Below are 15,076 nucleotides of genomic sequence, written 5' to 3' on the forward strand. Positions count from 1 at the left end.
AGAAAGGTTGTGGGTTCGACTGGATTCCTGATTGGGCATGTACAGAAGGCAACCAATCAACATTCTCTCTCTCTCATCAATAAGCATATCCGCGGGTGAGGATTTCAAAAAACAAAGAAGACTGCTATAATTTAAATTTCTTTAAAAATAGCTTTTGTCCAGCTGGTATGGCTCAGTGGATTGAGCATCGTCCCATGGACTGAGAGGTTCCGGTTTGATTCCTGGTCAGGGCACATGCCCAGGTTGCGGGCTCGATCCCCAGTGGGGGGCATGCAGGAGGCGGCCGATCAATGTTTCTCTCTCACATTGATATTTCTATCTCTCTCTCCCTTCCTCTCTCTCTAAAAAAATCAATAAAAAAATATTTTTTAAAATTTAGCTTTATTGTGGTATATCTTACATATATACATAATTAAATTTCACCAGTTTTAAGGCCATAGTTTGAGTTGGACAAATGTATAGTCATGTAACCACCACCATAGTCAAATTATACAACATTCCACCATCCCTTTGCAATCAATCGCGCCCCGCACCCCACTGGGGAGGGGGCAGGGCAGACCCAGGAGTGAGGGAGGGTGAGGAGCTGAGGGCCAGGAAGGCACCCGTTCCTGGTGCACACCACAAAGCGAGGGCTTATCACCTCCATTTGCCCTGTGGACTCACAGTCCAGGCAGCCAGTGGCTGTCTCAGGGGCTCACAGTCAGACCACAGCATGACCAGTCCCAACCCCAAACATCCTAGGTGCAAACTTGAGCCTTTTCTCCTCACCTGGGCAAAGGTGGTGCTCAGTGCTGCCCCCTCCTGGAAGTTCTTTCTGGTTCCTGTGGGCACATTGGCTCCTCTCCTCTGTCCTCTGGGAGCCTGGTCTTGGAGGTTCCTCAGTAGGGTCCCAGCTCAAGGCCCAAACTGAGCCAGGTCAGGCCCTGTGACAAGTCTCCTCAACCCACCCTCCCCAGTGTCCTTGTCCCCATCCCCATCCCCAGGTCCTGTGGTCTCCACCAAAGGTCAGACGGGCACAGCACCAGCTGCCCAGATAAGGGCGGCCCTTCGGAACAGCCCCCTTCCAGCAGCACCCAGCGCGGAGCCTCAGCTCAGAAGTGCGTGTCCACGCGTCCAGGATGAACGAGGATGACAGAGGCGCCTCGTCTGTGTGTGGGGCCTGCGCTGACCTGGGACGACCACGCCTCGGAGTCCCCCGGGGAAGGGGAATCGCCCCTCTGCCCAGATCAGGGAGGGGGTGGGACCCAGGCCAGCCCCCAGGAAGCCTGAGGTCGCCAGTGTGGGGTGGGGATGTGTCCGGAGGGACCCAAGGCCTTTGCTTCCTGGACCCTTAGGGCCTTCCCCAGTTCCCACAAGAGGGGGTTCAGAGTATTCAGCTGTTTAAGCACAATTTACCTCCAGCATCGGGACACCCTCAACCCACCGTCACCCCAAAACTTGGTTTACTACAGGATCCTCGACAGCACCAGGGTTTCAGACATGCTCCTGAGTAAAAACTCCCAACACCACCTGTGGTCCCCTCGATGACTGTGGGCCCCTCAATAACTGTGACTAGATAGATTCACTTCTGTCCGGTCACAGTTATTGAGCACAGGGAGGGGTGTCCTACCCCAGGGTGCCTCCTCCTCCTGACCCAGGGGCCCAGGTCTCCAGCAGCCCAGGGAACGCGGCCAGGGGGGCTGCATGGGGACCCCTCGGGAGGAGCCCTGCGGGCACAGGGAGGGCGCTGCCCCTCTCAGCCCCACTGGCCCAGCGGAAGGCCCGCTTGCCCCTGATGAGACAACACTCACTGTTATCTGTCACTGCCGCTGCCTGAGCTCCTGGAGATCCCAGGGCCAGAGAAGGGGAAGCTGGGGCACCGGCCTCCTCCCTGCTGCCAGTCTGGGGTCTCAGCCCCAGGCCCTGCCCTTCTGTCTTTCTGCCCTTCCACACCCCTGCAGGAGCCCGTGCCCCTTGTCCCTCAGTGTCCCCAGCACAGCCTGCACATAGAGGCGTGTCCATGTGCTTGTACACGCTGAGCTGTCCAAGGAGGTCACCCCGCGACCCCAGGGCAACCCCGGGGCGGGGGACAGGACTGACGAGGGAGGAGGGGCCTTCCAGTCCATCGGTGTCCTTCACACTCTAAGGGACAGGTATTCTGGCTGCAACACAGTGATCACAGTGGGAGGAGATGAGGAGGGCTAGCATCTCCCAGGCGGTCCCCGCAGCAGGGAGGGTGCAGGGAGAGGGGCAGAGGCCCTGCCATCGGCTCTGCAAGTGTGCACCATGGGGGGTGGAGCTGCGGCTCGTGGACACCTGTGCCCGGCAACCTGCAGTGCACAGCAGCCGAGTGCGGACACCAACGGGCTCATTGACAGGAGCAGTGACAGGGAAACGCCCAGTGACCCAGCATCCAAGAGGGTGGAGGCGCTGGACATGGGCCAGGGGCACTGTCTGAATACTGCGGGTGCACAGCTGTCCCCTCTCCTGCCAAGGGGGTGGGCTTTGTTGTGAGAGGGGCTCCCCACATCAAAACCATGGAAATGCCCATTAGAAGCTTAAGAAGATGCCACCCCCACCTACCAGAATGGCAGATTGGAGGGGTGACAGGCATGGCCCCCATGGTCGGGGGTGGGGTGTGAACCGCATCTGGCTTCCAGGAGGACGGTGGGGGACCCAGGCCTCAGCCCCTCGCTGGCACGCCGCCGAAACTGGGGTGTGCGCACAGGAACAGCCCACCTCCTGATCTAAGACCCTGACTGGGGACACCCTATGTCCCCGGGAGCAGCCTGCAGCCCAAGCTCTGCTTGGGAGCGGATGGGCGGTGAGAGTCAGTGTCCCCTCCACGCAGCCACGGGAAGGTCACAATGCAGTGCTCGCTGAAATGAGGCTCAGGGTGACAGACGGTCAGTCTCACCAATGTGAACACGAGGCAGACGCACGACTTCCACGTGGATGTGCACGGCGTGGCCCGAGAGCTGGGGACTCTGCCCTGGAGGGAGGGGGGAGGGCACTGCGCAGGTGCAGGGACACGGGGTGTGGGGCCCAGGCTATGTACCATGATCCCATGCTGGGTTCCTGGGTACCTGGGTGCCCCTACGACCATCTCTTCAATGTTCTGTGTTGCTTTCTGTGCCCCGAATACATGTGGCTGCTCAACATAGAGACACAAGCCCTGGGCCCCAGGGGCTGGGGAGGGGCTGTCCCCACAGCAGTGACAGTGCTCAGGGCCATGGGGACCCCACAGTGACAGACGAGGGCTGTGCAGCTGCCCTGGAGTCATACCCTCCCCCTTGGTGATGCCACAACTAGAAACAGGGCCACAACCATGCGTGCTCTGCACACACTTTAATGGGGATCCGTGCTCACCACGCACCTTCTCTCTGGGCTGAGGACAGGTGGGTGGGGGAGCTCAGGGCAGGAACAGGGAACAGGGAGAAGGTCAACAGCTGGGCAGGAAGCAGTGATCTGGGGACAGAGGTGCTGGATTCTCCACAGCCCCAGGTGGCAGCCCCTGGGCCGGGCTCAGGGCTCCTGGGGGACGTACCGGTGGATCCAGTCCAGGTAGCTGGTGACACGGGTATAGATGCCAGGCCTGTTGGGCTGGGCACAGCCATCGCCCCAGCTGACCACGCCCGCCTGCAGCCAGGTGCCGTTGACCTTGCAGACCAAGGGCCCTCCTGAGTCGCCCTGGGGAGGAGAAGGGTCAGCAGTGGCTGGAGAGGCTGAGGTGGTGGGGACGTGGGGAGGTCAGGAGCCCACCTGGCAAGCGTCACTGTCCTCATTCCCGGCACACATCACGGTGTCCTGGACAATCCGGATGCTGTCCCCCGTGGTCACGCCAGTGTGGTATTCCGCGTCACAAACGCTGTTTTCCACTATGGGGACCTCCACCTCCTTCAGGGGGTATGGCGGTGGGAGAGGCGCTGGGGGAGGGGAAGAAGAAGCAGCAGGCCGGGCTGGACACGCAGCTCACCCTGCATGCGATGGGCTGTGCGCGGTGGGGACAGCAGGGAGGGACTGAGACCCCACCCCTCTCTCCGAGGCACCTGCAGCCTTGGCCTCATTTAAGCCCCGTTTGGGGAGAGAAAGGGTGGCGGCTCTGCCTCCGGGCCAGCCCTCACCCCAGACTCAACTTCCCCTCTGTGCCCCGGGGGGGGGGGATGTTGTCTCCCCTGGTGCTTGGGTGATTACACAGGTTCCCTTTGGTGGCCCAGCGGACATGACACAAGGCACCTGCTCATGCTGTGCCCCAAGGCTCTGCTCCGAAGCGTGGAGAAAGGGGACAAGATGATTGTGCTGGAGGGGACAGAGCAAGCTGCATCCAGCTGCACCCACACCCCTGGGAGGACCCCGAGTCCTGCCTCCTGGCTCCTTGTCCTGGGCACGGGCAGGAAATGCAGACCAGTGCCAGGAGTGGGCATTCTCTTTGCCTTACTAGGGAGGCCCCTAATGTGTGTGATCTCTGATCATTATCCATATCCTGGAAACACGAGCTGGGACGCTGTCCTTCATGCAATGAGCCCCTGCTGTCAGTACATCCTGCCTCTCTCCTCTCCCTCCCAGACTCTCCAAACCCTCACCCCCTGAGCTGAGCTGGCTCATCGGGATCCCATCCCCGAAAGGGAACCCCAGAGCTGGGTCATGGGTGTGACGTGCCCCCCCAAGCCCTCCAACTGTCCCTGACACTCACTTCCATTGTCCACATCACCCCAGCCTGTCACCCAGCACGAGGTTCCCGGGGGGAAGGTCTCCGAGGCAGGGGGCAGAGTGACCAGCTGGACTTCGCAGGAGATGTTCACGGGGTCCTGGAGCTCCAGCAGGGCAATGTCGAACCCCTCCTGGACGCCATAGAACTTGGGGTGCACAATGACCCGGCTGACTGGCAGCAGCTTGTCCCGGTAATAGAGGTGCTGTTCCCGCAGCTGCACCCTCACGTCTGCGGGATCTGTTTTTTCCCTGGAGAGAGGAGGCCCCTTCTCAGGGGGCTGAGCAGCCTCCTGGACCCCCGGAGGGAGGGTGGAGGAGCCCCAGCCGACCCCCACCATCAGGCCCCACGGACACTCACGGTCCCATGCAGTGCGCGGCGGTCAGCACCCACTGGGGGTGGATGAGGGAGCCCCCGCAGAAGTGCATCCAGTACTGGAGTTTGAGTCTCAGGCTCACCTGCCAGGGCCACTTGCTCCCAGGGGCCTCCTGTCCCCCCACGATGCCCGCTCTCTCCAGGGCCTGGCTCGGGACTGGGGCAGGACGTACACTCAGGACAGGCCACAGCCCGGCCCCTGTGCCCACACACACCTGGGCTTCTGTGAACACACCCAGCCACCCATCGTGGCCTGGGGCTGTGGGGTGAGGGCCAGGGCCAGGGCAGGCCGAGGTCGGGACTCACCGGGGGTCGCGTGGACCAGGCTCAGCAGGAGGGGCAGTGGTAGCAGCAGCAGACTCTGCATCTGGAAGGAGCGAGGACAGGCCTCAGGGCCCAGCTGGTGGCCGGCCCAGCCAGGCGGCGTCCGCAGGGTGTGGGGTGCAGGTGGAGTCGAGGACCCCCGAGAGCAGGGTTCAGTTCAGGCCTGGAGTCTGAGGCCTTGGTGCTCAGATCTGAGGCTCAGCTACTCAGGGCACTAGCGCCCCGATGTTGGGGTGTGCTGGGGGTGCTTACCTTGGCCGGTCCTCCTGCTGCCTCCGCCCACTCTCTCCTCCCCATTTATGCCTCCAGACCAGGAGGGGGTCGAGGAGGGGTGCTCAAGCCTCCAATCCTGAGTGGAGGAAGTGGATGATTCTGACCCAAGGCCCTGCTTCCCCCGCCCAGAATTCCTTGGGGTGTTATCTTAGCAGTTCTGATGATCACAATGGTACCTTGTTATCTTGGGATCTGAGTGCCATCAGCAGAGGGACAAGCAGCTGGAAGTGACAGAGATAACAAGCAGTCAGTGCCAGTTCCCCCGGACACTCCCCCAACCAGGCCCCACTACCCTTTGGCCCTCGACCTGCACAGCCAGGGCTGACCACTGCCTCTGCCTGTTCATCCACCCCAGCTCCTCACTCTCCCCTGGGCTTGCTGGTCACGGGAGCCTCCAGCCCACCTCCCGTCACAGCATCCTGGACCTCTTGCATCACCCGCTGCCACCCAGGTGGCCCCTCCTGTGGCCTAGGGGAGCCTCAGCCTGGCTCTGGGACTCGCCTGTCCTTGCTGGCTCCTGCATCCACTGCCCCCGGTGACCAGGTGCTGTCCCTCTCCAATTCTGGGGTCAGCTCTTTGCCCTGTGACCTCAGTTCTCTGATGGGGCCAAGGAAAGGTATTGATTTGCAGTGTGTCCTCGGGTGTGAGTGATGTTCTTTCCGGCCATCTACCCTCTGCGCCAGCCCAGGTCTTGTACATGATGTGAGGGCGGGCCAGGCTCTGATTGTCCTTAGGAGTCTCTAGAGCTTCAGCATAATGTGTGGAAAGAACAGCCTTCCTCACTGAAGTCCCTCGTCATCTTTCTCAGAGCAGTGGGCTTCGTGGAGTTCGACCCCCGGGTGCCCTCTTCCCACCCATCAATCTCCATTTCTCCTTATAGCTTGATTCATTTGCTGAGAATTTCTGTTGAATTGAAGTGGGTGTTGGATTTTTAAAAATTCTTTCTCTGCCTCTAAGCACAGGACAATAGCCGTGCTTTTCTAGTTTGTGAATATGATGAATTACGTGAATTGATTTGCATATGTTCAAGCAATTTTTCACTTCTGGAGGGAGTTATACTTGGTCATAATGTGTCTTCCTTTCCACATTTTGAGAAATTTGATTTTCTAAAATAGGATTGAGGATTTGGGTGTCTCTTTATAGGAGGGACACTGTTCTGTAGTTTTCTTATGTCTTTGGTTTTCTTATTCAAACGTCTCTTGGTCACGACGTATTATGTAGATCTCGGGTATATCTCCGGATTCAATTTGCTAAGATCTTGTTACGGATGCTTGTGTGTGGGCTGATGAGCGATATTGGTCTGCAGTTTCCTGTCTATGTAACGTCTTTGACTCATTTTGGTGTCAGGGTAACCTTGACCTAATGGGAAGTATTCCCTCTCCTATTTTCTGGAATCGATGATGTAGAATTTGTATTATTTCTTCTTTAAATGTCTGATAATTTTCCCAGGGAAATCATCTGGGTTTTAAATTACCGCCAACTCGGTGGTCTAATGACACATTAATTTCCTCACGGTTCTCAGGTCAGGGGCAGGACATGGTCCCCCCGGCTAACCCAGCTGTGGCCAGGGCTGCGTTCCTTCCGGACACAGGGGAGAACTGGTTTCAGGCCTTTCCCAGCTTCCAGGGCCCTCAAGTTCCTCAGCTCCTGGCCTGTCCTCGTCTTCAATGGCAGCCGTGAGCATCTCTCCAAACTCGCTCCCATCCTCACATTCCCCTGACCACAGCTGGGATTATTCGGTGACTTGAAGGACTTGTGAGGACACTGGGTCCATTTGATGACCTTGGAAAATCTCCTGTCTCAAGGCCATCGGCTTAGTCACGTCTGCAAAAGCCTTTCGCCAGGAGCTCCTAACCCCAGGAGGGGGTGGGGAGCGCTACCTAGGAAGGGCCATCCCTCTGCCTCCCAGGCGTGAGCATGAGCGATGGCTGCAGGGAGGGGGAGGGGTCCCAGGCTGGAGGCTAATTGAGGCGGGACAGGTGAGGGCCCTGAACTCCCTTCCTGTGGGGACCTGGGGTTGGCACTGGGTGGTCCAGGAGGCAGAGGACCTGTGTTCCTGCAGATCCACCCCCACCCCCCAAACTGGGCAACATCAGGCGTCCAGGGGCCTGGAAGGGCGGTGCCATTGTCACCCTATTCACCCTCGGGGCAAATGTGGAGCAGGCGGGAAGGAGACACGTCTGTACCCTGAGAAGCCTCCTCAGGCAAACCCCTCCCTGAGTCTCAGTTCCCCCCTATCTAAGAGGAGACCACTGGCCCAGAGGGCCCCTCCCTCTGTGATTGGGAGCTAGGGAGCCAGCAAGCCCTGGCCCCTCCAGGCCCCCTGAGCAGCTCAGTCCTCAGGTTCTGATGGAAGGGCGCCCAGGGCTGGGCAGCTGGGGCTGAGCCTGTCCGGAGTGTGGTGGAGACCATGGCACCCTGGGGTGGGGGAGGGGACAGGAACATTGAGGGGCGGGTGGCACCCAGACTCCAGTCATGGGGCCTGCGCTGTCTCCACCGAGCTCAGTAGGGCTGTAATATCTATGTGTTTCTGTATTTCTTTTGTTAAATATACTTTTAAATTTTAAAACGGTTTAGATGTATACGCTGTATCCAATTTCCTCTATTATTAACATCTTTTAATAGTATGATTTCTTTGTTATCATTAATGACCCGATATGGTACATTGTATTAATTGAAGTCCCTGGTTTATTCGGATGTCTTACTTTGCCCCCAATGTCCTTTTTCTGTCCCAGGATCCCATCCAGGCCCCACAGGACATCTAACCGTCTCATCTCGTCAGGTCCCTCTGCGCTGTGATGGTTTCTCAGACTCCGGGCTCTTCTCGAACATTCCTGCCTCCGTCCAGGAATCGGCCACTTCGCCAAGGACCCCGGTTCCTTTTTTTTGGAGATGCTGTTAGTGACCCCAGTCTGGGCACTGTGTGCTGGTTGCTCTCGGGGTGTCCTTGCCTCCAGGCCCTCAGCTGAGAGAAGGAGGAAATGCGTGTGCACCAGCTGGTGTATAGACACGTCTGTGTAAATACCTTCATATGTATCCATCTGTATCAATTCAAGCTAAACAAGACTTCAAACCTGTGTCTCCAGTTCTAATCCATCACCACAGCGCCCACTCTCGCCCCCTCCCATGCTTGTCTGCAACCTCCCAGCCCACGGGAGGACCCAGCCCCACCCCCATCTGTTCACTTCGTGCTGGCTTCCAGCGTGCTGTGCCGCAGTGTGGGTCTGGCACCCGCTCCCCTGTGGTGATGACCTTGTCAGCCAGAGCCCCGTGTGGTGCTTTCCGTCCTGCAGCCGCCACTCATTCCCAAGGCGGCTCAGGTCAGCCACAGCCTCCAGCGGGCTGGTTTCATGCACTGGTGACACAAGTGGACTGTTTTGTCACCTCCTGTACTTGTGTCTTTTTATTGCCAGGCGGTGTCCCGTTGCAGGAACGTACCACAGCGGGTTCTCCATTCATCTGTTGGTGGGTTCTGCTTGTTCCCCATTGGGGCTGTTTTAAATAAAGCTGCCGGGCACATTACTGTTTAGGTCTTTCTGTGGAGGTCTCCATCCTTGAGTATGTCCTAAGCAGAAGGTTATCCCGGCCCCTCTGCCTTCCAGCTCCAGGCACTTCTCCAGGCGGCCAAGCTCCTCTCAGGGGCACCTGGTACTCAGATCAAAGATTCAGGTGATGTACCCCATCTTTGTAGCAGCACTATTTACAATCGCTAAGATCTGGAAACAGCCCAAGTGCCCATCAGTAGACGAATGGATCAAAAAGCTGTGGTACATATACACAATGGAGTACTACGCAGCGGTAAGAAAGAAAGATCTCTTATCCTTTGAGACGACATGGAGGGACCTGGAAAGTATCATCCTAAGTGAAACAGTCCAAACAGAGAAAGACAAATTTCATATGATCTCACTTATTTGTGGAATATAATGAACATAACAGATTGAGGAATGGGGTAGTCCCAGAGACGAGGAAGCGGGGTACAGACTGACAATCCCCTAAGGAGTGGGGAGGTGGGGGAGGGATGAACCACAGAACTTATACACATGTATGCGTGAACAGTGGACATGGACAACAATCTGGGGAAGGGGCAGGGAGGGGAGGGGGAGGGGGGAATCAGTGGGGGAAAAAAGGAGAATCATCTGTAACAAAAATTAATCAATAAAAAATAAATAAATAAATAAAAGATTCAGGTGAAGCCCTGGCTGGGTGCTCAGTGGTTAGAGCGTCGACCTGCGGACCGGACAGACCCAGGTTCGGTTCCCGCTAAGGGCACGTACCTCGGTTGCAGTTTGTCCCCGGCCCCGGTTGGGCCGTGCGGGTGGCAGCCACTCGATGTGTCTCTCTCACATCGATGTTTCTCTCTCTTTCCCTACCTCTCTCTCTCCTGCTCTATCTCAAGATAAATGCAAAAATGTTCTCAGGTGAGGATAAAAAAAATAAGATCCAGGTGAAGGTGCCGCTGATTGCTCTGGGACAGAGCCAATGATGTGTGTATATGCGCACACGTGACAGACATGATCACACACCTGCATGCACACATGAATGCACATGGACACACATGTGCACACGCACGCACACACACTACCTCTATAGTTCTATATCTATTCTGAGACAGGAGCCTTCCCCAGTCTCAAACCACAGAGTTTATTCCAGTTGCTCCCTCTTCATACTGGCCTGCCTCTCTGGCATGTGAGACCAGGTACCCGTCCTTCATTCACTGACCTTTTTGGTCATTTCTTCCCAGTGGACTCTGACCCCCGCTTGGGCCAGCGCAGTCCCCAGCACCATCCCCCATGAAACACCGACCTGACCTGCCCTGCCCTGCCCTGCCCTGCCCTGCTCAGGGCTTTGGGCTGCTCCATTCAGAGGAGAAGGAGGGGGAGGTAGAAGAACAGGAAGAGGCTGAAACCCTCTAGCCACTTGTGTGGGTGTGGAGCAGTGTCCCTTCTAGTCTGCAGTGTCCTGATGAGTAAGCAGGACCTTGTCATGTGGACAGCTTCTCTGATAAACTGTCAGCACAAACCTGCGTCCGATTCGTAACGAGGCTGGTGTCTTAGTGAGTTGTATGAGTTTCTTTTCTTTTCTTTCTTCCCTCCACCCCTCCCATCCTTCGTTCCTTCCTTCTTTCCTTCCTTCCTTCCTAAATTTGGATACAAGTCCCTTGCCAGATACATGTATTGCAAATATTTTTCTCTCAGTAGGTGGGTTGTACTTTTATTATCTTAACACCGTCACTCAGACACTGTTGATAAAGATCCCATTTATCAATTTTTTCCTTTTCGAGTCCCCTCTGCCTTTCTCCAGGTTGAGATGATTTTCTGCTATGGTTTCTCCTAGATGCTTTATAGTTTTAACCTCTACAGTTAAATCCATGATTCATTTTGAGTTAAATTGTGTATGCTGTGAGGCAAGTGTCAAGGCTCATGTTTTCCCCCACACAGTTGTTCCAGGAACATTTGTAAAGAAAGTCATCCTTTTCCTCTGGAAAGTAACTGATCGTTTCTGTGTGGGTCTCTTTCTGGGCTACTGTTTCACTGATCTAAATGTCATCCTACACTGTTGCTGCACCCTCTTGATGACTGCAGCTTGATATTAGGTCACCAAGGTCTGAGCGTGTGGTGACTCACAAGTGTGGATGCCAGGGTCATCATGTGCAGGTCTGTTTCCTGGAGACTTCCACAGTGCAGGGCTGGTGCCCCCACTTCTCTTCCGCTTGTCCCCCCAGTCTCTGCAGCCCCCTTGCAGTCTGCAGGAGGTGAAGTCCCTGCTGTGGACACAGAGACCTGCGGCCAGGGCTACCCTGCTGAGGGCCCTGGGGCCCTGGGGATGTCTGCCACATGAGCCCAGGGGGGCAAGGCAGAGGATGGGGGTTCCCCAGCCTCCTGGCTACTCACCCCACTCTGCTCTCAGGACAGCTGTGGAGGGCCTGAGGTCTGCCAGGTGAACAGTATTTTGCCACAGTCTTGTCCCTGCCTCTGCACAGAGCCTGGATGTCTCTCCCTCCACACCTCTGACCCTTGATCCATCACCCCTCACTTCTCCTGGAAGGGCACTAAGAGCAAGAAGGCAGGGGCTACATGTCGGGCCTGGAGGAAGAATAATCACAGCAGCCCCGGCTCAGGCCCAGTTCAGTATCTTCTTCTGGTGGAGAAACTGAGGCTGGGGATGCACGCACCAGTCAAGGTCACACGCAGAAAGGAGTCTACGGACTCTGCGTTCCCCATCCACGCCCTTCATCCCCCAGGACCACGCTCACAAGGCCCGATCCGCTTCTCAGAGTCCCAGTCCCGCGCCTGCAGTCTCAGTCAGCCCCGCCCCCGCCGCCCCTCCCGCTCTGTGACCGGTGGGCCGCTAAGGGAGGGATGGGAGGGGCAGCCAGCCTCCCCTCCCCTAAAGCGCAAGAGCCCAGCCCCTCCGGGCAGGTACTAGGGCAGCGCCAGGGCTTTGGCTGGTGGAGACAGGAACAGGATCGGTGGGACTCCGGAAGGAGCTGGGCTTGTGGCAGAAATAAATTCGTTGTATTTGTGGGTGGCGTGATTAGTATACAGAAAGCTAAAGTATTCTACCAGCACAAGAATAAGTGAATTTAACAAGGTTGTGAGATACAAAATCAATATGCAAAAAAATATTGTGCTTCTAAATATTTACCAGTGATGGGAAAATAAACATACTACTCCTTGCCATAGAACACAAAAATTCCAACACTAGGAATAACCGCAGTGAAAGGTATGCAAGGTTTCTACACCAAAAACTGCAACACATTGATGAAACAAATTTAAAAAGCCCTACATATATAGAGATATGGCATGCGTCTGGATTGTTAAGATACCAGTTCTTCCTATATTAATTTATAGAAGTCACGTAATCCAAATGGACATCCCAGCAGCCTTATTGTTAGAAGAAATTGACATTCTGATTCTAAAGTTAACATGAAAAGGTAAAGGACCTGGAATAGCCAAGACCATCTAGAGGAAAAGAACAATTATGGAGAACTCATCCTTTCCAAGTTTAATAATTAAGACAGTCCATATTGGGGCAAGATGTACACAGAGATAGAAGAAATGAAACGGAGCCTAGATATAAATCCATAAATTACAATAACGTCACCTTACTGAATGGGTACCCTGTGGCCTTTCCCATCAACGGTGTAGTGGGTACGTGCATGGGGGAAAGCGGAGCTCGGACCTTACGGACATCATGCTCGCAGATTAATTCCAGAGCGATGGAGGTGGAACAGGGGTGTTAGCACTGTCAGGTTTCTAGAACAAAACGGGAGAACATCTTCATCACAGTGGAATATTTCTCAGCAATAAAAAGGGAACGAAGTACAAATCACAGAACAACCGGATGAACTTCAAAATTGGCACACCAAGCCAAAAAACTCAGGTGAGGCAAGCACGACCCCTTTCATGTGACCTTCTAGAACCACAAAACTAACCTATGGCAATGAACATCACAATGGTGGCTGCCTCTGGGGTGGAGGGTGAAATTTTGACCAGAAGGAGACATGAGGAAACATTTCAGGTCATGAAAATGCTCTATCTCTTACTGGGTGGGGGTGGGGGTGGGGGTGGTGTTTAGACAGGCTTTCAAACCATCAAAACATTAAACTGGACTCTTCAAGTTCTGTGAATTCTGTGTATGTTAGTTTTATCTAAATTTAAAAATGTATATAGTCCTGGCCGGTTTGGCTCAGCGGTTAGAACATCAGCCTGAGGACCAGAGAGTCGCGGGTTCAATTCCGGTCAAGGGCACGTACCTCGGTTGCAGTTTGGCCCCCAGCCCTGGTTGGGGTCGTGTGGGTGGCAACCAGTTGATGTGTCTCTCTCACATTGATGTTTCTCTCTCTCTCTCTCCCTCCTTCTTTCCCTCCTGCTCTATCTGAAGATAAATGCAAAAATGTCCTCGGGTGAGGATAAAAAAAAAAAGCTGAGGTGTACTCATAGGATTACCGAATGCAGTATCGTCCCACCAGATCACAGGGCTTCAGCATAGTAACAGCGGATCACACAGAGAGAGCAGGATATGACATCCTGTTTAAGAAGAAGCTTCCAGCCCTGGCTGGTTTGGCTCAGCGGTCAGAGCGTTGGCCCATGGATCATTGAGTCGCAGGTTCGATTCCGGTCAAGGGCATGTACCTCAGTTGCAATTCGCTCCTTCCCTGGTTGGGGTTGTGTGGGAGGCGGCCACGCCATGTGTCCCTTTTGCATCGATGTTTCTCTCTCTCTCCGTCTCTTCCTCTTTCTCCCACTCTATCTGAACAAAAATGGAAAGAGTATTTTCGGGTGAGAATAAAAACAAAAAAAAGCTTCTAGGAAAACCAAAGACAACAAGAGAGACAAAATCAGTCACCAGAGGAAATTGAAGTCTCACAGACAGTAAACATAGCCCAACTCCAGCCAGGTTAACATAAATCCTAGGGATCTCAGAGATTACCCAATACATCATATCAGTTTCTTTCTTTCTTTTTTTAAATCCTCACCCGAGGACATTTTTGCATTTATCTTCAGACAGAGCAGGAGGGAGAGAGGGAGGAAGAAAGAGAGAGAGAAATATCGATGTGAGAGAGACACATCGACTGGCTGCCACCCACATGACCCCAACCAGGGCCAGGGACAAACTGCAACCAAGGTACGTGCCCTTAGCAGGAACCAAACCCCGGTCTCTCTGGTCCACAGGCCGACGCTCTAACCCCTGAACCAAACCGGCCAGGGCCATTATATCAGTTTCTAAAAGGTCTGAGCTGGCCCAGCCAGTGTGGCTTAGTGGTTGAGCATCGACCCATGCACCAAGAGGTCACCAGTTTGATTCCAGGTCAGGGCACATGCCCAGGTTGTAGGCCTAATCCCCAATGGGGGCATGAAGGAGGCGGCCACTCAATGTTCTCTCTCCTTGATGTTTCTCTCTCTCTCCTCTGGCTCTAAAACCAATCAATAAATAAAATAAAATAAAAATAATAGTACTTGAAAGGAAAATAAATAAATAAAAGGTCTGAACCACGAGAGATCACATCCACAAGGCAAAGTCAATATAAGAGTAAAACAGCTTTATTGCATGCACCTGGGTGCAGGTGGGCTGAGCCCCCCAAAAAAGGGAGTCAGCCCAAACAACATTTGGGGTGTAGGTTATATACTCTGCTTCTAGCTTCCGGCAGTTCCTGCTGACATACTCTGCCTGGCCCATTGTTCACTTTGCAGTTGGCCTGGTCTGGTATCTTGTCCTGCATCTGCTGGGCGATTCACTGTCTTGTGGATAATCTAATCATCTGTACTCAACAGAAGGCTGAGCAAAGGTCATGCAAGCAACACATGTTTTCACAGTTCCCACCATTTGCAAGCTTTTACCTTTACCGTTTAAAACTTTACTAACTTTTTCAGTTTCCACCAAAAAATCAGGAGACTTGCTAAGCAAGGAAAACAC

General features: G+C 54.6%; 1 protein-coding gene across 1 annotated transcript; it reads right to left on the reverse strand.

Moving 5' to 3' along the window:
- Window positions 1-3,321: 3,321 nt before the first annotated feature.
- On the reverse strand, window positions 3,322-5,700 carry LOC118641912 (tryptase-2-like). Its single transcript, XM_036279552.1, has 6 exons — window positions 5,639-5,700; window positions 5,369-5,429; window positions 5,048-5,219; window positions 4,673-4,938; window positions 3,742-3,905; window positions 3,322-3,669 (listed from the first exon to the last, which is right to left on the reverse strand). Exons 1-6 carry the CDS (start codon window positions 5,681-5,683, stop codon window positions 3,505-3,507), a joined length of 873 nt encoding a protein of 290 aa, XP_036135445.1. The 5' UTR covers window positions 5,684-5,700; the 3' UTR covers window positions 3,322-3,504.
- Between the last annotated feature and the right edge of the window lie 9,376 nt (window positions 5,701-15,076).

Source organism: Molossus molossus, unplaced genomic scaffold (assembly GCF_014108415.1).
Source record: "Molossus molossus isolate mMolMol1 unplaced genomic scaffold, mMolMol1.p scaffold_m16_p_3, whole genome shotgun sequence".
NCBI classification, from domain to species: Eukaryota; Metazoa; Chordata; class Mammalia; order Chiroptera; family Molossidae; genus Molossus; species Molossus molossus.